General features: G+C 36.2%; 1 protein-coding gene across 5 annotated transcripts in view; it reads right to left on the bottom strand.

Annotated features, from left to right (window-relative positions):
- Positions 1-201: 201 nt before the first annotated feature.
- Positions 202-24,501, bottom strand: part of KCNT2 (potassium sodium-activated channel subfamily T member 2) — a 114,824-nt gene continuing 90,524 nt past the window's right edge. For 2 of the 5 annotated variants that reach the window (XM_027713301.2, XM_027713304.2), the window contains 9 exons: positions 22,514-22,648; positions 17,847-17,958; positions 13,648-13,749; positions 10,810-10,893; positions 9,463-9,591; positions 7,049-7,069; positions 4,628-4,928; positions 2,477-2,561; positions 202-1,321 (listed from right to left, as the gene is read on the bottom strand). In XM_027713301.2, coding sequence (XP_027569102.1) covers positions 1,210-1,321; positions 2,477-2,561; positions 4,628-4,928; positions 7,049-7,069; positions 9,463-9,591; positions 10,810-10,893; positions 13,648-13,749; positions 17,847-17,958; positions 22,514-22,648 — 1,081 coding nt within the window. In that variant the 3' untranslated portion in view covers positions 202-1,209. The remainder of the gene's footprint in view (positions 1,322-2,476; positions 2,562-4,627; positions 4,929-7,048; positions 7,070-9,462; positions 9,592-10,809; positions 10,894-13,647; positions 13,750-17,846; positions 17,959-22,513; positions 22,649-24,501) is intronic. The other 3 variants (XM_027713307.2, XM_027713302.2, XM_027713306.2) reach the window with 2 other exon arrangements.

The following is a 24,501-nucleotide window of genomic DNA, read 5'->3' on the forward strand; positions in this document are numbered from 1 at the left end:
GGATGATCCTGTACAGGCATGCTTAATTTTATAAAAAGCTTGACCAGTTGTGGCTTAATTCTGTAGAAAGCTTGACCAGTTGTGGCATACAGACTGGAGATTCTGTAGCAGCTCCAGGTGTTTCATACACAAGCAGATGCTTTCTTGGGTACTTCATGCCAAAACAGAGGTTGTAAATCCATAATGCTTTTTCACATAATGTGGAATTACATTGATTTTATGGAATGGGATAAAAATTTCTTTGATTTTCAGTGGGATACATCATTTCATATGAAAATGTATCACATTTGGGTAATCTGGATGACTGGGCATGTACATGCTTTGGGCAGTTTCAGTTCTGGCATATTCATGAAAATGGAAAGGACTTGCGGTAGGAATCATTCCCTAGAGGGATGTTCTCACTTTTGTATTATTATCTATTCAGGCTTCTCTAGGCAAACTCGCTAAGGTTCAAAGGATTACATTTCACCTGAGCTACCATTGTATGCAGCTTCACACAGATTGTACCTTCCCAGTTTTTTGCAAGTCTGGGGGGGCTGCCTGTGTGAGATGACAGGGATTTTCCTCCAGCTGGGCTCCTCTTTCAGTGGATGTGTCTCAGATCTCAACCTCTGCGGAGCGACTGGGTTATGTCATTCAACCTGATCTGTGTAAACCCAAAGAACTAACGCTCAGGTCCTGGAGGCTAAAATGGGACCTAAACTAGCCTGTTCTAATACAAACGGATGACAGGCTGAGATTGAAAAATATTTCAAAGACTGAATTCTTGACACGCAGAGCCTTGCTGGCAGCTTTAGGTATTAATGTATTTTCTACTACAAATTATCCATTGTCTCTCTATGGGCATCAGATAATCTGATGTAGATCAGAAGCTTAGTCACTGACATGCTTGTCACCTTGATAAATACGCTTAGAAGCATCTAAGCAAAACATATGATGAAATCTGACATTTGTTCATATTGGTTAAATAGCAAACAGGTGTCATAATTCTGTTAGGCTGACAAAGTTCAACTATCATACTCAACAGGCCACAAGCCTGACAATCCCTGAAATTAAGAGTTTCTAGGCACCACATTTCTACATTTGGTCACTTACCCACTGTCATTTTGTTTCCAAAATCTGAATAAAATATACCACTCAGTTTTCAAAATGGTTAGTGGAAACAACATGTGTATAAAATTGTCTCTTAATTTTGTGATGAATTACAAATCAAAGTTGTGTTTCCTCCCTGGTGTCTTGTCCCACTGTATTGCAGAAGCTGTCTTTTCGGCTGGGTGCAGCATTTGGAACATAAGTCAATGGATCAGGTCGGATCAAGTATCTACAAAAAGAAATTATAACTGTTATTAAAACAATGTGGTGCAAGCAAGGATAAGTGCATAGAGTTGTAATGTTGTGAAAAGATCTGAGGAAGACTTAGAGACTTACTTTGAAGGTGCTTAATCTAATTCCTGTTGGGTAACTTGGACACTCAGTAGCATCACTCACTTTAGGAGCTAATAACAAAGCTTTTTCACATTTTGGCTACCCAGACATTATGTGTATGTACCAGGCACAGTGAAAACTTACTTGAACTGAGAGCTGCTTTGCTAAGAATGTATTAATGTGTTAATGCACACTGTATGTGTTAATGCATTGCCTTTATTCATTATACCTTAAAGAATAAACAAGCAGTCCACAGAGTTGTTTCTAAAAGAAAACAATGGATAGTTCTTGTCATTGTGCTCCATTATTAAAAGTCAGATGTTGGTAATCGTGGTGTAGGCTGACATTCTGGAGCTGGATTCTTTCTCTAACAGCTTTTCCTCCTTGTGAGCAAGCAATGAGGTGGGTCAGCAGTGACGTGGAGGCCCCTGCACAGCTGGGCTCTCTGGTCTCTTGCCCGTGGAGCAGAGGGGCATGTTAGTAGAGCAAACCAAAGACAGAAATGGCTCAGGACGTTAACACAGCTGTCACATATTCTTCAATAAGAAACAATGCTTAGATAACTAAAATTCTTGGCTTTCAAAACTTTTTTGACAGTTCAAATTTGTGTTCATTTTTTTCTCATGTAGCCTGGAAAAATTCCTGGTAAGCAGGGGAAAACATTTCCTGTGTTAAGGTCATGCCATTAAGCATGAATATCACATGATATTCAGGGGAAGACTTCTATTCGCTTTAATAATCTTCGGATCTATGTAATCAAATCCCACTTGAAAATACTGATTTTAAGGGGTTGATCTTTCTATTAAGACTGGGTAGCTAAATTACAGGCAAAACTTTAAGGAGAATAAATATTAATTTTTAATAAGTACATATATAGTATAATTAGATGGCTATTTAAATAGAAGTTTCCTTTTTTTTTTTGCAGATGTATGGGAACATTTGGAGTTCTTTTCCAGCAGAAAGATAATAAAAGGAATTCAGGCAGAAAGTGCAAACCAGAAATTTTGCAGGTCTTGTGACTTTATTTTTTTATGTGGATGCTTTAACTTACACTATATCATTCAGCTCTAATCTTGTATCTGGAGAAGGATTGATCAGGATGTAAGAAAGGGTGTTCTGATGATCATTCATTTCATCTAGAGAACAGAAAAAAATGTACCAAATGAATTATATTTACAAATGAATTGTGAAAAGTAGTATTTTTGACAAACTAATTTGATAAAAAAATCTTCTTTGGTTCAGAAAGCTGTCAAAAAGTGTCTGATTGTCAGAATGATTTCAAATAAGTTTAGCAACTTCTTTTCAACTGTACTTGAATTGGAACTGACATGTTATCTTTTGAGTTACTAGCTCAAAAAATATCCTGTTTTCTTTCTGAATGTTTTAAAAATCTTCTTTTGCTTTTTTCAGTCACAACAGTTCTGAATGTAACCCAACTTTAAGGTGATTTACCAGCCTGCCCTGCAGCATAGGTAAGTATGTGGGAAGTAGGGACTTCCATCCTCGGCTGGCATTGAGTTCAAGTGATCAAGGTTAAGTGCAGGTGTATGGCACTCTCATCCATTTCCAGATTTGGTCAACATAAACCTCTTTTCTCTTTTTCCATATATCTAGCAAGCATTTCTCTTTTACCACCTGTGCCAACGGCTTGAAATGTGAAGGCTGTATAAATGGAAGTTGGTATGCCTTCCTTGCATTTTTCATTATTCTTCTACTGATGTGTTGAAAATGAAGGCTGACATTTTTTTTTTAGGTTTTTGCTGTTCTTTAGAGGGTACATAATCATCCTAAATCTGACTAATGAAACGAATGTTTACTTTCAGCTTTTAACTAGGATTTGACAGCAAAAGCAGTAGTACAACAAAGTTTTCTTGTTACTACCGTAAATATGAATCAAATTTACAAAACTTCTCTATGCTTGATCAAATGTTATTGTGGCCTGTGAAACTCCTGGAAAATATTGAGTCCTGAATCTTTCTGCAGAGAGTTGTATAGAATACACAAAGAAAGAAGGAATAGTAATTATCCATTTGGACTGTGGAAAAAAAGATACTGTATTTACATATTTGATATGTAGATATTAAGCAAAACTACAGCTATATATTCTGTAGCAGCCTTCTCTTGCAGTTAAGTTGATTTTGTGTTGGTAGTAACAATAACGACTACTGTTGGGTTGTACATTGCTATTGATATCAAAATTGGTTTTTGCCATTGGTTATTGATGTTTTGAACATGCATTAAAAATGTTTATTGTTAAACAGACAAATAAAACTATCCATTCTGCAGGAAATACCCCATTTACCTACAGCAGATGGATATTTTATGGATAAGTCAAATTTAAAAATAATTATGTTGAAAAAATGAAGAGTAATACTTTTGTAAAAGAGAACATTTTGGATTCTTTAAGTGAAAATGGAGCATGGGAACCCCAGTGTTGCTGCTTCAGAAGTAGAAAGCACCAAGTTGCACAATGGACTTACTCTGCAGACTAATAAGTTGGGATCTAGAAATACTTGGGTGTTTCTAGGAAACTAGAACCCATAGTTCTGGGGTCAAGGCCATAGAAAGGCAACCCAGGCAGCTGTGGTGCATGTATTAATAAGTGTTGCACAGCTCTTGTCAATAGCTTAAAAAAAGCAAACCTACAAAATAAAATGGAACAAACTAAAAAGCAACCCAACATCAGCCTTGCTGGAGAAGGACTTGATGGATAAAAATGTTAAAGACCTAATGAAACATGCTTCATAAAAAATTACTGTAATGTGACAATTTGGCGCTATTTTTAAGAATTGTGGAGAAAATGCAATATCCTTCACATATGAAAACTCCCCACCTTGACATGTGAGTGAACTTTTACAACAGTTCTGCCTTCATCTGTATTTGAACACGTTTGTGGAAATAAGGTGAAGCTGTTCAATGACAGGGTAATGTACATTCAGCATATACATGTCATATGCTGAACATAAATGTGACTGACATGCTGCCTTCTGAGCCTTCCATATGAACACGGGAATGAGTGATAATAGAATGGACTAAAAACATTCTGTTACTCTTGGTAAACGAAAAAAAAAAGACCCTAAACCAACAGAACAAAAACATTATCATAAAGTTAATATTTTGCTTATGGCACCCTCAGTTCTTAAAAATGAGCTCAGCTTGCATAACGCTAATGTTATTGAAGTATTTATTATAATAGCGATACCGTATCCTGCTGGAGAAAGGCCCAGATGCTTCATCCTGTTTTTCACGAGCTCAGCAAGCTCCTGTCTTTCTGACCTCCTGTAAAGGTTCATTCTCTGCTGGTTGATCTTCTCTGCTGTTTTCCCCGAGTGCCTGGGTGCTCTCCTGCTCAGCCGCCGCGCCCACTGCATGCTCTTCCGTCGCAGCAGGGGATGGTCAGACTGGTCACTGGAGGTTGAGTTCCGATGGTTACCGCGATAACTAAACTGTTCTTTGGTGTCTTTAGTGTCTTCCCATTCTTCCACGCTGATAGAGATTTGAGACTTGAAAGGAAAATGACAAAAGAGATTAAGGGCATTACAAAATGGAAGCAGATTAAGATGTTCTCTCCTCTTTTCAGCAGTGCAGTTGAACGTGTGTTTTGGTTGCAGTAGAGCTGAGGGGATTCAGCTGTTTGTACTTAGCAAGTGTTCCTGAATGGGCATTCTTTAATTAGCCTTTGACTTTTTATGTAAAAAGCTCATTTATGATACAAATATGTTTGTCAAAGTTATGTTATTTAATGCTTGATTCCACTTTGATTCTGAGAAGAGCAACTCTAGCCTGACACTGCCCTTCCTGAATCTAGGAATCTTTTCTGAATGACTTCTCCACTTCCTTCCCAGTCTGCATATTTGCGGCCAGAAATTCAATTCCGTAACTGCTTTTTAGATGTATGTGGTGGATTCATTAAGTAATAGTTCAACTTTGCTGCACTGTTTTCAGCACTCTTTTAAGACCACAGGTAGAATATGCCTGTTAACTGTATCTCAAATTCCCAGGCACATATGAAAGTATGAAGTACAAAACAAAGATTATGTAAATGAGCTGGCTGAATTTATATGAATCCCCTAGAAGAGAAAGAATTCACAATATGCTAAAAGTTATCACTGAATAAAGAAAATTTAAACCAAGAGCTATTTAATGGCCTTTTCCCATTAATATGAAATCTGAAAGCAAGAATCTGCTGACCTCATCAGTGTTTAATACAAGCTTTCTTTAAGAGGCTCACCAGACATTCCCACATAGAATCTGTAAGGTTCCTGGAGTCCATAAAACAGTATTTGATATGAGTCAGTTGTATAGAGTGTGAAAGATACTTAAATATTTCACTTTTGCACAAACTAGCTTTTATCTGTGTAAAAAAAAAAAAAAGGCAACAAACAAACACAAACAGACAGCAAAACAATCAAAACACTACAAATGTTTGTGTTGTAGCACTTCAATAAAATCACATTTTTAATAATCTAAACTAGGATGTTGCAATAAACCTCATGCAAAGACCATCTAATTTATTGAGGCTCTTCAGCTTAGTCTGCAATAGAAAAGGGATTATTTGTTGTTTTTTTTCTTAAGACTACATGGTCTTTGAAGTTTTGTTACTGACTCAGCTGATGTTTTGGGAAGGGCATAGAAGAGAATCCTAGACCCCTTTGTACAGGAATGCTGTTTGATTTTGTTGTTGTTTGTTAAATTGTCATTTTGGTTTTGTGCATATTTTACAGTAAGGATTAAGGTAGGCAGACTATATTCCATATGATAAGGTGCTACTTATGGATAGGATGGAGCTATTTGGTGTGAACAAATCAGATACAAACTGAGTATAAAGGGTGGTCTTGTTTTGCCTTTCTTCCTGCCTGCATTGGTAGCTTTCCTTGTCCAGCTTCTGATAAAACAGTCTGTAGTACTGAACAGACTGTAGTACTGAAAAGACAGAGACCAATCATCATCATAACAGTTAAGTATTTACTTAGATGACCATTAAGTTTTTATGTTGCCTGTTGATAAAGCTGTGCAGAATGGCCCTTTGCTCTATGCAAGCAGAAAAAGTTCAACTGTTTAACAACAAAGCAAAACCAAAGAACCCCAGACTCTCTTTCAAAAGCAGCACGGAAGTGTGTCTCCCAGTGTCAGCTGTTAAATACACAGAAGATAAAAGCGCAGCACAGAGTACTTCTTTGTGTCCCCCTCTGTTTTAATCAGCCTCAAATTTCATTTAAAATACTTTCTGAAAGCTCCAGTCTATCATCTTTGAGATTTTCAGTAAGACGTTTGTGTCTAGAACAATGCTGCTTTAAAATCTGTTTACCCAGGGATGATCCCCTGCACAGTTCCATTTTCTGTAAGGACTTTATTCCCCCAATTTAACTTTGCGCACTGTTTCTGGCTGTGATTGAGTTAAATTTCTTCACAGTAGCCTGTATGGGATGGCGTTTTGGATTTGTGACGGAAACAGTGTTTAACTTATTGAACTGCCCACGAGTTTTCTCACTTTTACCCTTTCAGTTTTCTCCCCCGTTGCACCTTGGGGAGAGCGAGCAAGCGAGTGGCTGTGGGGGGCTTACTGCCTCCCGGGCTTAAACCATGACACCCAGCAACAGGCAGACAATGAGTTAATACTTACTTGTGAAGCCATTTCTCGGGACTGACAAATGAAGGGGAAAAAGAAAACAAAAGACAATTTAAACAGAAGTGAATGTAAAGAAACAGACATGGACCATTTAACAGGAACCACAGAAAATCACCTACAGAGGTAGTAAAAAAAAGATTTCATCTCTCTTTTTTATTTTTATTTTTTTTTAATGAAATGGAAATGGTTTGAATCATAGGTGTGACGGTCATTGAGAGGCAGGCTAGATTCACTTGTTATTTAGTTACCAAATCACTGAAACCTCGCTTTATTTTGAAAGGAATTATCTGTCAGTGAGGTGAGGGCTTCTCTTTTGCATAATAAAAAAAGGGGGTGCCAAAGGATAAATTGTAGATATAAAAATATTAATATTGGCATATATTGTTCCTGTGACTTGAGTTAACCATTAACTGACAGTTACTGTGTTATTGTGCAGTAAAAATTAAGTTCCAAAAGTCTGTTTAAACTCAAATTGATATTCATGTTGGAGGTTCTCTGAGTAACAAACCTTCAAATTTATGGTTAAAATCCATATTCCTGAGTAACAGAGCAATTTACTTTTCTCTAACTTCCATTTTAAAGATCTCATCCAATGGCTTAATGTATTGATAAGCTAAAATGGTAGCCCACGCTAATATTATTTGATTAGTGAAATCAGTCAAAAACTCCTTCAGCTTAAAAATATCAACAGCTGCTTTTTTTGTCACATAATAAACAAGCAGTGCCACTCTTCCACATTTGTCCAGTACTTGACAATTAGAAAATTTAACCAGGAGATTTCTCCAACCTCCTTCTGCTTCATCTATCTGATCTAACTCAAATTCTTCATGGGATTACCTGTGAAAGGTGGTAGGAACTAATATAGAACTCAACTCTTATCTACCAGACAGAGGCTTCCAGGCTGATTTGAGTGTCTGAATGTTTTAACAAACTGCTTCTTTGCAAAAGAAAATCACTACCTCCAGCTAAATCTGGGTCTGGTCTAATCAAGTATCGAGGCTCTTGAGCAGCTGCATGTGTACAGGCTCCAGTGGTTCCCAATGAAAATACTGAAAATATTTGAAAGATCTTTAATTTATCAGTTAAGCTTGTCTCAGAAGATGAATTTGAGTGTACATGCTTGCCGCCTGAACATCCTGCCAAAAAAATATGAAAGTTCACGTAGAAAAGATGAGGGTTACTCTTGTAGTTACCCCTTCCCTGTGCAAATCCTGTTTGCCAGTCAGCCTGTGTTTGAAATCTTATGAAAATGCAGAAAGATAAAAACTAAGGGCACCAAAAATGCACTCTTCACAATATGTTGTATTCTCACAGTTCAACTTTTCTTCATTCTCTTTTTTGTACCTGAAGTTAAATAGCCAGCCCTATTCTCTCAGAACATGAGGATAAAGCATTGCCATGAATTTTATCTTATCCTTATTTTATGAATTCTTAAAATCTGATATCTCCTGTGTTTTCCTGAAAGCTATGACAGACTTTTTTTTATGTTAGCAGTGAGACTGACTACATTCTTCTCCAAGGAATGATTTTGATGGATTATGTTAATGCTGCTATATTTAAAAAATCATTTGATATTATTGCAGTGACACAGTCCACTGCCTAAGTAGTAAAAGCCACCTGCAGAGACAGTGGGTGGTCCCCAAAGAGAGACACTGGGGAACTGGGTGGAATCTTGCATAGATTTTTTTTTCTCTCTTTTTTAAAAATTAACTTCATCTGAATGTTTGTACTTACTTCAGGATAAGTCTTGCAGCTAAGCATTATATGCCTTAGTGTTTTCTAATATTTTTCCAAAATATGGAAAAAAAATACAAACTGCCTGCCTCAGAAATCAGTGTAAACTATGTCTGAGTATTTCAGAAGAAAGGAGGAAGTTGTTGCTCAGTGTTGCATTTTAGAGCTGCTTTGGAGCCATGGTTTAATGAGATGTACCAATGGTCACATAAACAAATGGCTAATACATGACAGAAATAAGAGCTGCCCAAACAAACAAAAAAGTATGTTAAATAGTCGGGGAAAAGTTCTTTTGTCATTCTTTATATGTTTATTCAGTAAACACATGAATACATATTTCAAAAATTGCCGCTGTTTGGCAGCTATATTTAGAGATATCCCACAATACTTTTAATAACACTAACTAGAAATGAGCAACAAGAGACTAAATTAGAAAGTTGTGTGAATAGTGAAATGCCACCTGTTTTGATACAATGTTGATATTCTTGACAGACCTGATAGAGGACCTGGTTATAGAGCTTGTTACACACACTGCCATTAGTCACCACCTGCAAGTTCAAACCAGAGCCTGTCCCAGCTGTACCTGAGTTAGTGTGACCATGTATGTGTCAGCAGAGGGAGGCCTTGTATACTTTGTAATCAAATCCAAAGGAAAGCACAGTAAACTGACGTACCTCGGATGTTGCAAGCTTTTGGGATTCTGTCCTATAGACTCCTATTGGAATGTCTCCTGTAGAAGAACAAAGTTTCTGATACAGTCTGGCATATGTCCTAATCCATAGATCCTCTTCTGTGATTTTCATCTGAACAAATAATAATAGGAGGGAGAACTTTTAACTCTTGAGGGCTTATCACTTGTTCACCATGCTACGCATGAAAAAAAAAATTAAAACTAAACACTAACTGGTAATTATCATATTGTAGTATTGCACCTTTGCTCCACAACAAATCTGGAACTTCCACTGAGTTTGTAATACTGTTTCTTTTGCTTTCTCCCTGTTTAGAGGACATTGCAGTGCAAGCAGTTCAGTCTTACGAACTTCTGGTCTTGTTTTCAAGTTACTTAAAAACTTACATGGCATCCTTCATCCAATGTTCATATTTGTGTAAAATATAAAAGAATGAACTAAATACTGGCAGCAGTAAGAAGCTGGTGATGGACAGACTCCAGAGTGCATGAGGATTTTGAATGCAGCCAAATTCACTGTTCACTAGACTGCAGGCTGAATATCTGGGGAGAAGAGAGCGGGGAGGAAGTAATACACTAAGCATAAATGGCATAAGGAAGTCTTAAATGAAGCTCAATTATTTCATTACTATGACACCAGCCTTATTTCAAGATGAAAATGAGCTCCTTTTTAGAGATTCAGTTCTCTTACATTCACTGTAACAAAGCTTAATGATTGACCAAGAAATACATAATTGGTTTCTATTGAAGCAGCTTTTGTAAGCCATCATTGATAACTTCCTTTTAGAGTACAACATCCTGCAATTCTTTTTAGGTCCCTAGAAAGCAACTTGAATTGATCTGTTTACCAGCTAGGGAATGATGGGTGTGGGAGAAAACAGAAGGGTGGGGTTTATTTCAATAATAATGTTAGTGATTTTATTTTTCATGTGTGTATATACACATAAAAATTGCACTGGGGAATACTGACGTACATAGCCAGGCTGTGCAATATAGATAGTGCTTCCTGGGGTTTATATACTTAATTTTTAAGTTGTTTGCTAAACTGCCATTGCCACGTCATACAAAATGCACTTTTCCTGTGTTTTCCTGACTTTCCTATTTTCCTCTTTGCTTTATAAACTATATTGTATTTTCTTGGGAGGTGTTTTTTGCTATGGAACTAAAAATGTGTGTTTTCTGTCAAATTTTCCTGTCTTCTCCCCTGGTGAAAAAGGAAACAGATGGCCTTTCTTGGACTTACACAAAAGGAAATGCCATACAAAGACATTGCAGACAGCAGAGAGTCTTCTCTGGTACTCTGTACTAATTTTTTATTTTTTTAATAACTTACAGAACAAAGAAACCCAGATCCTGGTGTGGTATCAAGTCCCAGCAGAAGTCTTGTAATAGAAATCATATAATCTTTCACAAATGACTGCCAGATTTTTTAACAGGAGAGACGGAAAAGAAAGAAAAAAGCTTTAATGAACAGATGAGCAGGTAACCATTAGCACCATGTATGAATTTCAAAGAAATTGTACATCTGTTTTTACAATCCATCTCTTTAAGTATCTTATCACTGTGGAAATAGCTATTCCTTTTTTTTTGCTGAATTTACTTACATAAAATTAAGTTTTCTAGTTTGGCGCTGCATGTGCATGCAATGTACATTCAGGATTCAGAAGACTGAGGCATAATAAGGCACCATAAAAGCAAAGATGAGTGTAGACATAAGATCAATGGAAGTAAAGTGTTAGCCTTACCAGGTGTGAAATTATAATGAACTCTTCTGTGCAAAAGAAATGCTGTCATATGCTAAATGGGTCTGAGAAGTGGGTAATACTGAGATGAAACTGCTATTAGTTTAATTCAAATGAGTAATTTTATGGTTTTTAAGGGTTCATCTGTCTTGTCTCAGTCCAGGCTTGTTGCTGTGCTAACAGAAGTGTGTTGCTATAGGTTAAAAGGCAGAAATTAGGCTCAACGTAGAAGTGTAGGCTAAGGCTAGGAATTAGCTGACATTAGATCAGCTAAAAATCACAAATATTTTTCCTCATGAGTTGAGATGCTGGAATCAGAGGGCCATGTGGGTGCTCTTCTAGCTGTGGTCAAACTGTTCATTGCCACCTCTTGGGGTGTAGCAGGGCAGGATTCAAGGCTGGCTGTCAGTCCTTGTTGGAACACAACGTACAGTTAACTGTTTTGGCTTCATGCAAACAGAGAGCTAGCAAATAGGTTTTCATAAAGAAATACCTTACAAAGGTATTCTATAAATCCTTTATAGAATCTGAATTTGTTTAAACTCAGAAGCTAGACAGATTTAATTTGATACATAGTGATTCAACTATTTTAATTTTTACACTGGTAATCTTCCAGTGTGATGGGCTAAATGCTAATGAGCATCTTGAAGAAATTTTTTTTGTAACTTTCACTTATGTTTTATCTTGGCTGCATCATTTATGCTGTGAAATTTTTGTTAGATTACTAAGTGTATTCACCAGGATTTGCCAGACCAAGTTTTCATTTTTCAGTCAGTGCCCTAAAAGTAATTCAAAGGCTTTTCTTTTGACCTGTAACAGGAAGCCCCAGATGAATCCTGCTGTTCTTCATGTCATTTACTCTGTTCTTTGTATGCAGAAGATAAAAAATGCTGTACAGAAAAGGATGGAACCATGAAAAAGAACAGAGTTGCTTTCATAGCATTTCTAACTTGGAATAAGGAAGATAATTCTAGAAAAATGACAGTTCACCCATGAGCAGTAGGAGCTCAAAGAAAGGACGTGGAATTTAAGCGAGAATAAGTGTATGGGATCTTTTGTTTTAAACACTTTGTATGAATGGTGTTACTCTGTCAAGTCATAGCATGACTGTTCACATCTAGGAGGAAATATAAAATACTGAAGTGATTTGCTGGCAGGAGTTGTTGATAATGACAGATTTGTTTATAAGTGTCTTCATATTCTTTTTTTTTTTTATTTTTGCAGTATGTGATGTTGATATTCTGGGTCATGATTATGAAGATGTTTTATATGCAAATACACCTGTTTCTAGAGCATCTAGAATGTATATGTCCATATGCATGACTGGTTTCCATATTAATGACTTCTTGACAGAAGTTTAGCTACAGTAATTCTATTTATGTTGAAGTTGCCTACAGGAAATTTATTGGAAGTAGAATTGCAATGAAATAATATCTTTCATGCACAAAATTACTAAGTTCCCTGCAACAGTGTTTCACACCTGAATACAAAAGCTGTCAACAGGCTGTCTCTAGGAACAAAGTAGGTAGCTGCTTTAGGTGAGCAGATTACATGGGCCATGGTGGTGTTGCTGCTTATTGTGTCTACCTTGATCCTTGAAGGCAAGTGCTGGGGGCTGCTGTTTGGTCATCCTGATGTATCAGGGTGTGCAGCAACATGGTCACTGCTGAAAAGCAAGCAATATTGTCCTATTTTTCCACCCTGAAACTAGAAACTGCTACCTTCATTTGACCTGACTCTCTACTTTCTGATATTTTCTCTTCAACTGTCCAAGGTTGTTGCCCTTCCCTTATTCCCACTGACTGGCATCACTACCTTCTGCATGAGGAGCTCCATCCTGGATTCTGGGCAACAAGGTTGAGTGCTGCCTTTTCTTCCCCTATTCAGTAACCACTGAATATATTCCATGTTAGGGTGTGAATACCTTACTTTAAAATAATTGGTCCTCTGGAGGTCTAGTCAACACAAGTAAGAGGACGGGCCACAATGGCGTAATTGAGGCCTTTATGAGCAAATGCAGATGACTGATAAATTATATATTAATGTAATTCTGTTGGGTTTTTTTGATTTGTTTTGTTAGAGACACTGCTTTGTGGTAATGGGCACTTTTTGTTGCAGAGTACAAGTGTTAGTCTGTATAATCTGTAATTTATGTAGGCCTTATCAAAACTGTTTGACTGTGGAGAGGTTCATAAACAGTATTTTAGTATTTAACAACAGATTTTGTGCAAGGTCAGGGTGATTTTGGCACTGATAACTGAACTAATACCATCGTGTAGAACATGCTCAATTATCTTTTGCCTTTGGTTGTTTCTGGTATAGACACACACTTTAATGGATCATATGTAGGAAAATAGGGTTATTTAACAATTAAGTACAATAGAATAGGTGGTAATATTTGTTTTAAGTCACATTATTGTTCACAGTACCTGATAAAGCAATGTATCCAACATACTGATGCTGAAAACCCTGCCAGCAGCAAAGGGCAGTCGAAACATAAATGCAAGATTAGATCCCTTCTCCCGCTCTTTCTGTTAAGGAATTAAAAAATAGAAAACACTTTTAATGATGGGTTTGGAAGGATTATAATAAAAATATGAAATTCATATTACCTTGAAAGAGATCAATAGTGTAAAATCCCTTTAATCTCTATATAGTTGCTTTCTACAAGTATGTAGCATCTTTGTCCAGTTTGTACAGTTTTTCAGGTTGAAAGATTTTGATTATTGTATATATTGTTTCAATTGTATATATTGTTTCAGTCATCACATTTCAAATCGCATGGGCATATTCTACCAGATCAATTTAAAAAGGATAGAAGGATAGAATACTGTGGATGTAGAAGCCAGGAATGTGCCAGAATGTGCCAGCAGTTTTATTCCACAATAAGTGTGATGCCCAGCATCTCCTTTAATGGCACTTTTTGGATTTAATGAGGAAGGGGATATAACTACTTAAAGACAATCATAGATTATTTCTAGGAACATAAATAAAAGATCATGGCATGAGTGTGTTCCACAGAACTTCATATATATATGGCATTTTAAGGCACAGCTATTAGTAGATGGAGATGTTTACTTAGTCCTCAATCTTCCTATGTTTGTGACTTTGCTCAAGTGATGAAGTATAGAATTTTTACTGCTTTCTTTCTAAGTAATTACAGGTGTACTCTTGTGCTTTTAAGAACTTGTTAGCATGTGCTTCCTCTATTTAATTTAAAGTTAATTAATTATTTCCTTTGGGGTTTGCATGTTGTCAGAATAACAGAGAATATCTACACAGAAGGTCAAGTTCATACGCTTTTCAGTTTTTTTCCCCTCTTTTCTACCTCCATTTATATTTGTGCCAAATCTTTTTTATGGTTCCTTATCATGCTTTTATATTTTTACTATTCTACATAAATACCTATTTCTTTATAAAAGTAAATTCTGTCATACCAATAACAAATCACCAGCCCCAAACTAATTTGAAACCCTGTCTCAGCCACTCTGTCAGTGGATGAAAGAGATGTAGGGCCCATCTCTGATACAGGCAGTAATATGGGAGAGGCCATGAGAGGCTGTAACTGTTGTGTAACAACAATGCAAAGCTGCTCCAGTGAACATACAAGAAGTGGGGGGCAGTGTTGGTCATGCAAGAACATACAGAGGTGACAGAGGTAGTGGCTTGTTACAGGGAACAGTCAGTGCACTTGGTTTTGGTTCTATCCTAACCTTTTGTCAAGAACAGATTCACTTCCTGTTGTTGATCTGGAGCAATTTCCTAAAACCCTGTCAGTTCAACAGCCAAATGTGTATGCTAATGGTTTGTAAAGTTATAGAATTGTAGCTGATGTAAATCATTAGAGATCCATGTAAAATAAGACACCAATTAAGAGGTACCAATCTGTTTTTATAAACCACGTCATTATTACTTGCTGTTACTTCACATTAATTCAAATATGCTTAATACCTGAACAATATTAAAAACAAAAAATGGAGAGGGCATGCCCTATCCTTAACTGAAGGTTAAAAAAGCAGCCTGGCTTTGTGTATATCACTGCAAATATACTGGGCCATCCCAGATAGATTTCTGCTCACCTAACATCTATATGCTTAGCCCCATGGAAGATACAAAATTACAGTATTGGTTTGATTAGAAGATATAGGAGCTTGTACTTATTTCAAAATGATGACTTGAAGGTTTAGAATTTTTATCCTTCAGTTAACACCCACAATATTTACTAGGAAAAAAAAAACATAGAAAACTAAAGTGGGAATCTTATCCCAAACATTATAAATCCTTTCTTTCAAGGAAGAGGGAGTGGTTACCTCACTTATATATTATAATTTTTAGACCATAAGTGTTTTGGTTTTCCTTTTCTCTGTTGTAAAAGGGCTGCTGCTTTCTCCTATGTCAGTGCTGAGTTTACTGTCAGATTTATTTATCTTGAAAATGAGAAAAGTTGCAGCTGCAACGGCAGATGGACAACTGATTTGTGTATCTTTCTTCTGCAGCCCACTGGGTTGAAAAGCCAATTTTGCAAATGTGTTTCAGTGCTACCTCAAGGCAACTTTCCTGACGTTTTCAGTCTTTCTGAAAATGAGGCGCTTAATGCAAAAATAACAAGCAACTATACGTTTCACTGCATTAGATAATTTTTACTGGAGTTTTTAATTGCCTTTCATTTTGCATGAGGGAGTTCTGAAACATCAAATGAACTACAACACCACCTGCGAAGTTCTTCCTGCAAATGTTAAGATGAAATGACAGGGAAATATCAACAGCAGGCAACTGCAACAGCAATGAAGAAAATGTTCTTTCTTTAAGGTAATTTATCTACCTCTATTTCAGCAGAACATAATTTGGACAGGAAGTTCATTAACTGTTCAGCTTCCAGCCTATATTCACAACTTTACATTTGCACAATAAATTAATAAATATAGGGAAGAATTTAAAATATTTTTAATAATTTCCAGAACTTCTGCTGGAAAAAACAGAGGAGCCTATGTAAAGCAAACAAGAATTGAGATAAATATCCTGTTTTCACTGCACTGAAGTAGACAGGCTACAGTCCACAGAGTATTCCAGAAGCAACTGAAATTAATTAAGAGAATATGTTAAAAAATAATTTAAAAAACCCTGTAGGTCATAGCACACCAAGGAACTGAGTTAGGTTGGAACAGTCTTGAGGGCACCATCCAGGTGCAGGCACTTGTTGCCCTGAATAAATTGGCAACGCGTGATTCCAGCCAGTTTCAGCTTATCCTTCCTGAATTTACCATTGAGGGAGGGAGTGCTAAAATCGAGGAGCCACAGGTGCAAACCTTAATGTATAGTGGGAGTGGCATAATCCAAATAAAGCTGTGCCTCCTGCTGCAAACAGCTCCTCTCTTTGCTTAACAACTTTTGTCTGGTTCCTTCACAGTTCTCCACGTTATGCGCTTGTCAGAATACCACCTAAATAAGATTGAGCCTTCATGCTATTACAGGTAAAGGTCAACAAATCACAGAAGATCACCCAGATATTTACATCTTGTGGCCGATATGTAAGCATGACAGTCAACTGAGTAACTTATCCCATCTCACCTACACAGGCTGAATTTTTGCAGAATTTGATTCCTCTGTAAGAAACTGGACTGTGAAGGTAAGTTTCTAGAAGAGGCTCGTTTCCATTAAGTAAAAATTAACTCCATGAATATTATACAATAAATAGTTAACTATATGAAATCTCCAAAATGTAGGAAATTTATTGTACGGCTAGAAAATGGAAATTATATGTTCATTCTGTATGATGGTAATGATTTTAGCATGAATTCAAATTTGCCAAGATATGTAAGATATTTGAGGTGCAGAGATTTGGAGGCTACACAAGAGAACCTAGCAGTAAGATAGATAGATAGATAGCAAGGGGAAAAAGAGATGACTGGAGTGAAAGATTTCTGTCTTTGAAGACGGTCACAGTGATATTATTTGTCTTACTCTCATAAACTCAGAAATTGGCCAGCAATAGTGTTTTGAACAAGCATATTAAATTTATCTTCCCGTAGCCTTCCTGTTCCACAGCTCACAAATGCCAATGTATGCATGTCAGTGCATAGAATATGAATGTTTTATATAGCAGTTAAGTGGTGTCACTATCCTTACTGGCACTAGGACTGTCCTTTGACAGAGAACAATTGCTGTTCTCAAACTGTCACAGCAGCACCAAATATCTCATACAGATACAGGGTAATGCATATAGAAGATAAAATTTTAGTGCCTTTAAAGTGATGTGGAATAAAAAATTATAATAAAAGCTGTATGTTTTAAGTGTTTAGTTAATTAAAAGATGTTTCATGTTAATTGCCTGTATCAGCCTCTTGGAAAACCATATTAGCTCTGAATATTCAATTATCCAAAAATACTCACTTTTCCTTGAGATTGGTTGGTTGATTAATATCATATTGTAAAGTAATGGAAATCAAATCACACTGCATTCTTAAATAAGGGTAGAGTTTTGAAAAAAATATCTTTTACAGTAGCTTTCTACAACCATAAAACTATTTCACTGTTTCCACTTGTTTTGAAATGATTGTTACAAAATCAGAAAAAGGAGTAAAATTATAACATTTAAATTGGGGGTAGGAGTGAAGGCAAATCTCCTTACCTTTTCTAATTTGGATAGAGCAAGAGAATAGCAGTCTTTGGCTCTGAACTGCATGAATCTCATGTTGGCTGGGTGAGTTAATTCTGTGATAATGCTCAGGCTTGAGAACAACCTGTATTTTAAAAGAATGTAACAGTTATACCTCTAATTATAACAATTAACATAATGCTACAGTCTGTGCTCACGTCCATGTTTTTAATGAAGTCCCTGAAACCTCTGGTGGGTTGTGGCACAGTGAGATGCTGGTACAATAGCAGAGGAGACTACAAAACATTATCTGTAGAATTCACAAAGAAACACATATACATTCAAACAGTAAACTGCTAGAAAGAAACCACTTAATTTCATTGCCAGAGGTTTTATTAAATGATTTCTAAAATGACACAAATCTCTATGAAACAACAGGAAATGCAAGGTTATACAGCCTTCACTTAGTGCCTGGTTTATGTACTCTTTCCATTTGATTTCTTTGCTTGAGTCCTGTTTGTATGCTGTGACTAGAGACTGAACAACACAGATGAAAACTGACACTTGTGGGAGTGGCTGAGAAAATGTATGCTTATGTATACCTGTGTTGTCACTTTGAAATATTTACATATACAAAATATTAAACATTAACACCAAGTCAGGCTTCTAGTAACAAAAAGCAGTGAGGAAAGTTTAACCGTGATCTGACTGAAGTACACAGGTTTTGAAGAAGGAGACCAAAGAGCCCCTCCTCTGCACTCAGGGCTCTAAGAACTAGGAAGAAAATCATAGTTTATGCTATGTAAATACTAAACAATTTGGAATAGAACTCAGATTATTATTTGAGTATTTCCTCTAAAGTGTCAGAAAATAAGATGTGTATTTGTAATCTCTTCTGCTGATCCTGAGAGTACTTATGTACGCATGACAATAGATGTTAAATGTGATCACATGAGGCAAAATGGACTTGGCAAACTGGGTGAGAACATGGATCACTTAACAATGACCATTTGTGTGCACTGTTGTTGGAAAGGCATTTCAGGAATTTCTGTACCTTTGTACTGTTATACAATCTATTTCTGTCCTACTAAAGATTAAGTACTTAGGGATGGAGCCTGCATGCACAGATTAAAGAGATGATAACCAAACCCTTGAGATGCAACTGTGAAATAATCTTCACTTGTATGCTGTGTGTTACAAAAACCTGCCAGTGCTCATGAAAGTATCACACTTGTAGGTATAAACTTGGACTTATAAAGTAGCTTAACAAATGTGTTCAAGTTCAGAGGAAGGAGAATAATTTTCCTCTGCATTGATTCTGTACCATGTAGTATTGAATTACTTAAGCTTCTGCTGGCTGGATGTTTTCTTGTATTGCTGTATTAAAGGTCATGCATTCATATTTGAAAACTAACAATAACATTCAGAACTAAGAGTAACAGGAAATTAAAAGCTGATCTAATGATAAAATATACAAAACTTACAGGAAAAAAAATGCAGGTTGCTAGGTTTCCATTAAAGATGGGTTCAGTTTATCACCAAGATATGAGAACTGATTTATATTAGGAAATCAGTTTCAAAACTGGTATTGGTAAAATTCATATTTTACTTATGAGTGCCTTCTAGCTGAATTAGGGGAAATTACTCTCCAGGTAGTCTGGGACAGATTGCCTCTTGCCCTGGGTGCAAGGCACACTGCCTGCAAGCTTTAAGCACTGGAGCAGGCTACTTCTGTGCAAAGATCCCTCTCTTCTATCCTATTCTCGTAAGAAAGACTGGATGGGGCAGAGAATGCCCTCATCAGCCTGATGGAAGGCATGGGTTGCTGTTGAACAGGTAGTTGAAAATCAGACAAGCAAGAGATACATTTAGTTCTTTCCTGAACCAAAATGGTAAACCAAGAAAACAATGTAATGCCATCATAATGCCTCATTTAGTTTATCTCTAAACTGGTGCTGACAGCTAGATACCAGCCAAGCTATTGACTTGTTAGGTGTACAGCAGTCAAAAGCTTCTTGCAGGATTTCAAACAGAGCCTTCAAGACATTAGCTAGTAAAACTTTAAAACAGGGCCTCCCAAACACCACCATTTAAAGCTTTTAATTATTAGAGCAAAAGTAGATATAAACACTTCTTCTAGTACAGACCTACTGCCTGAGGAAACCCAGCTTTTCTGAGGTGGACTCGGAACTGTCTCAACTCAGTGATTGGCTTTTCATTTTAAAAAGTGAAAAGCATCTTAAGGCATAGTCCAAGAGTATTAATTTCTTCTTTCATTTTTAAACTGTGATAACTTGTTCTTTCCCATCCAAAGGATTAAAGATTTCCTTTCTTAGTCAGTGTACCCATTTGAGTCACACTTCTTTACTCCTTTTAACTATAATTAAGTCAGGTAAGCTAGTGTTGTGACAGTTTTAATTGGTATGGAACAGCTTCTAGCCTTAAAGGTGCTCATAACCCTGTCCTTATAAAGAATTTGTCTGTCTTCTAAGGCAGGGGAGCAGGGTACACTCTTCTGGCAAAGCAGGATTATAATTTATGTAAATCAAGCAATAATGTCAGAACAGATATATGAGAACTGCCAGCATAGGCCAAACAGTACTGCAGCTCGCTCACATCACTGTTTCAGGCCTGAGTAGATGAGTGAGGGTTAGATTAGCCTGTGTCCTCTGAATGATTTCACTTGGTGAGACTTAAGTGGAATCTCCACTGTGATATCTTTGAGAACAGCATATATTAACACCTGTGGTTTAAAATCCTTCTTTAAAACTACAGTTTGTGTTAAGTGCTGTTGCTCTCCACCATGTTTGGTCTCTTCTTCATTAGTTTTTTATATAATTAGCTATTATTAAGTAATGAAAAAGCTTTAAATATATTTTTAAAGGTAATTTACAAAACTATATACCTTAGTGCAATGAATGTAGTTTATTCTGTAGAGCAGGTAAATGTCACTACCTTATGCCTCTTCCCAAAGCTTACTTATTTCTATGCTTTTATGTAATATAAAAATGCAGTGTAATTATTATACATGTTCTAGGGAAAAAAAATAGAAAAAAAATGTATACAATACACTCTTTGTGAAAGTTTACAGAGTTTTATGAAAAAGTATTGATAAGCCTTAAACCAAGCTATTTATTATGGTTTATTTTGACTGTGAATAGTACCATGCAGTCTGATACTGAACCAGATATGTGGCTTGTACGTGAGTTAAAGCTGCCATCTAGTTGCAAGCATTGTGCAAGACAACTGAAGGAGAATAGTAAGATCTAGTTGGATACCTATAGTATGTAGTTTGCTACTATGATCTTTTACAAAGTAGAACACAGCTACAGGAAAAACCAACTGGTACTTTGCAAGTTTTATTTTTTATTCGACTCATTTTTCTGTTTTATATTTGGGGGTAAAATGCATTTCTGAAAAAGCGATGTATGTGAAAATCCTCAGTGAGACACCCTCGCAGGTGTTTCAACCCAGCAGGTTAAAAGTAGACCTGAATGATGCACAGATTCAGTTTGATTATGGTTTCAAACCCAAATTTAATCAGTGTGATTAAACACACACACTTGTGCTAGTATCGGGTGCCAATTCAAAAACCCAAAGATACCAAAAGACAGAACTAAACTTTCTTATGCAACAGATTTTGCTTCTTTTGAGCCCGTGAAGAAATGCTAACAACATTTAACTGCATTCTCACAGAGCTGCATTTACAAAAAAAAGCTCAGTTGAAATACCTGTATTTTAATGAGCTCAGTTTTCTAAGACACTGACAGATTCAAAAGACTTTTACTGTACACCTCTCTCCAGTTTTATTTGGAAGGCTTGACACAGAAAAGACGTAATTGCAATAAAAGCAATACTGAATGATACTCAATCCCCTAGGGAAATACTTAATTTTTTTCCAGTTTCTATTAGAATGAACATTAGGATTTGCTGAGCCCCAAATCGGGGAGGCATTTCATAGTTGACTGGGTAGTGTGTTTTGTTTTGTGTGGGATTTTTTTGATGTTTTTGTTAAGCAAATAATACTTTTCACAGTTCAGAGACATGCATCTTTTCACACTTGTTGAACCAAGATATTTAACACAAAGGCTTTAATGAGGAGATGCTCTAAAGGAACAGGTTTAGCTTTTCATCATGGCCTCCTCAGCCTCTTCACTAGACTGATCATTTTATTCCTTCATGGCCCTTAGCATGTTGTTGTCATATCTAGTGTTGCCTGTATGTGCCTTGAAACCTAATTTTTGTTCAAAACTAAACATTCAAAATGTGAATTCTTACTACTAACTTCATAATGATGCATTGCTTACCTTGTAGCATTAGAGGGATCTGCTTTTCATACTGGCTGTAGCATTATTGTGAAAGACTGGTGCACTGTGGAAACACTTCTTTTCTCAACTACCTTTTGCCCTAAGTGTTCAAAAGTAGCTTTCTTTGCCTTCCTGTAAACCTGACAGTTAACTTTTAAAATGATCATCTGGTTTTGGGATGCAAAGAATTTCATCTCAGGTTTCAGGAGAATACCTCAGGATTCTTAGTGTATTGCTGAACAAGATGGGGAAAAGTCTGCCCGTGTAAGAAACAAATTCATTTAATGGAAAACTTCAGCAGAAGAAAAAAGAATAATTTCTTATTTCAGCACAAAAAGCATCAAGTATTTCACAGTAATGAGGATGTAAAGATAGGTTGCAAAAATGCCTTACCTGAAGAGTGTTTGAACATTTACAATAGTCTTGGCATCTGCCATGTAGTCTTCTTCAGCACTCATTGTACTTTCTTTGTCCACCACCACCATATTAGCTGCAAAGGTGACCCCACATCTTAATAAGTCATCTAGGCTTTTATGAGGAGAAAGAGAGGGAAAAAGAAACAAGCAACTTAAATATGGAACACTTAAAGGATTGGTGATGGTTGGCATTTGCAGATCAGCTCAGTCCCCTTCATTTCCATGTACATATCATAACTTCTAATATAATCTATATTAAGTAAAACATCTCAATTACTTGACAGAATACAGAATCTACTTTAGTAGATTGTTACAGCCCCTCTCTGTTTGCTAAATGATAAATTTTTTTTTTTTTTTTTTTTTTTTTTTTTTTTTTTTTAAATAAGCCTTTAAAGGTTACTGTGGAAGACAATATGCTGCAACAACTTGCTCCATGACAATTACTTTAGACAATAAAAAGACCCAAATAAATGCTCTGGGTTGCTCTTCCCCACAAGTTTATTTCAGTTTCAAAATGTTACTAAAAGTTCTACCAGGGTATCTAAGACAGTAATCTTTTAGGTTAACCTATGAGTTGGAGTGTTCTCATGATACTTTTAGGAGTGGCTGTGGATCAGAAGTAACTTTACACGCTCCCGGACTATGTTTCTCTGAAGCCTGATCACAGAACACACTCACAGACAACTGAGTTATGGTTCTTATCACGCCTTGTAGCTTTGTTTCCAAAATAAAGCATGTTTCAGCTGTTTTAACAATAATATTTTCCAGAGACCCCAAGCATTTTTTGGCAAGTTTAGAAAGGACTTTTCTGTAACAATAAAGACTCCAGAAACCTAGCAAAATTTAAGTAAGTGAAATAAGAAGGGGTGAATTTCATAGTTTCCAAGGGAAATGGAAAACTAAATTTCTGCATCATTCTGTTTACTTACAAGGTGGAGCTGTTTTGACATCATAATTGCTTCTTATTAGGTAATCTTACAATATTAACTAAGTCTTAATGTCCTTTTTTTCTTTTCCAAATTGTCCAATTTTTCTTTTCAGTAATGATCTTCTTAAGTTCCTAAATTTATGTAACACATTGTAAATTATTTTTGAAAATTTGAGTACGGAAAACTACAAATATATGGTGCTTTTTAACATCGTGTTTTGGAAGAATATATATAATTATTTTTGAAACTGTGCAATATCACTGATGGTTGACTACAAGAAAAGAAAGGTTGATATTATATGATCTATACTAACAATTTCAGTGGACAAGTAGAACTCCAAACCTTTTCTGAGTAATTTGTATTTCTGCTTTTTCAGACTTTCAGTTGATCCTTGAAAATAGCAGCATATACTGAAATTTCAGTGCCAAGTTTATAAAAAAACTGGATTCTGTTAATTCAAGAGAACAAGTAAGTTTTTTGATCTCTCCAAAGGGAATTAATAATTGTATCCCCAATTTGGTATTAGCTGTGCTGTGAAGTAGTTTTTTAAATTTACAGTCTACACACAGGCGTTTACTAAAATACTCATGAGCCCTTCCTCTTCTCCTGTTTCTGTCTGATTTTTACATTAAATCAATGTTGCTAAACCTATATGTAAACATATTAGTAGAGGTGAAGACAGAAATGTAGGAGTAAGTGATATTTTAAGTGGTGGAAAATGAAAACTGTTGGACACATTCATGACTGTTTACATTCTGTAGCTATCTTTACAAAACCTGAGTCAATAAATTCAAACCATTTATAACTCAGTACAGAATAACACTGGAATAAGAGCTATAATCTGTTCATTTAAAGGGACATATTAATGCACCTGAATAAGTGTTAATCTTATGTTTTAAAGATATTAACTTGTGGTCCCTGCCACATTTTTCACTAATGATACCCTTATAAATCAGAAATTTGAAACCCCAAATTATAGCACACAGACACAAACCGTGCATGCAAAAAGATCATCTTCAACTACAACACAGACTGA

This window comes from Pipra filicauda, unplaced genomic scaffold (genome assembly GCF_003945595.2).
Source record: "Pipra filicauda isolate LSUMZ 115617 unplaced genomic scaffold, ASM394559v2 scaffold76_size2844353_pilon, whole genome shotgun sequence".
NCBI classification, from domain to species: domain Eukaryota; kingdom Metazoa; phylum Chordata; class Aves; order Passeriformes; family Pipridae; genus Pipra; species Pipra filicauda.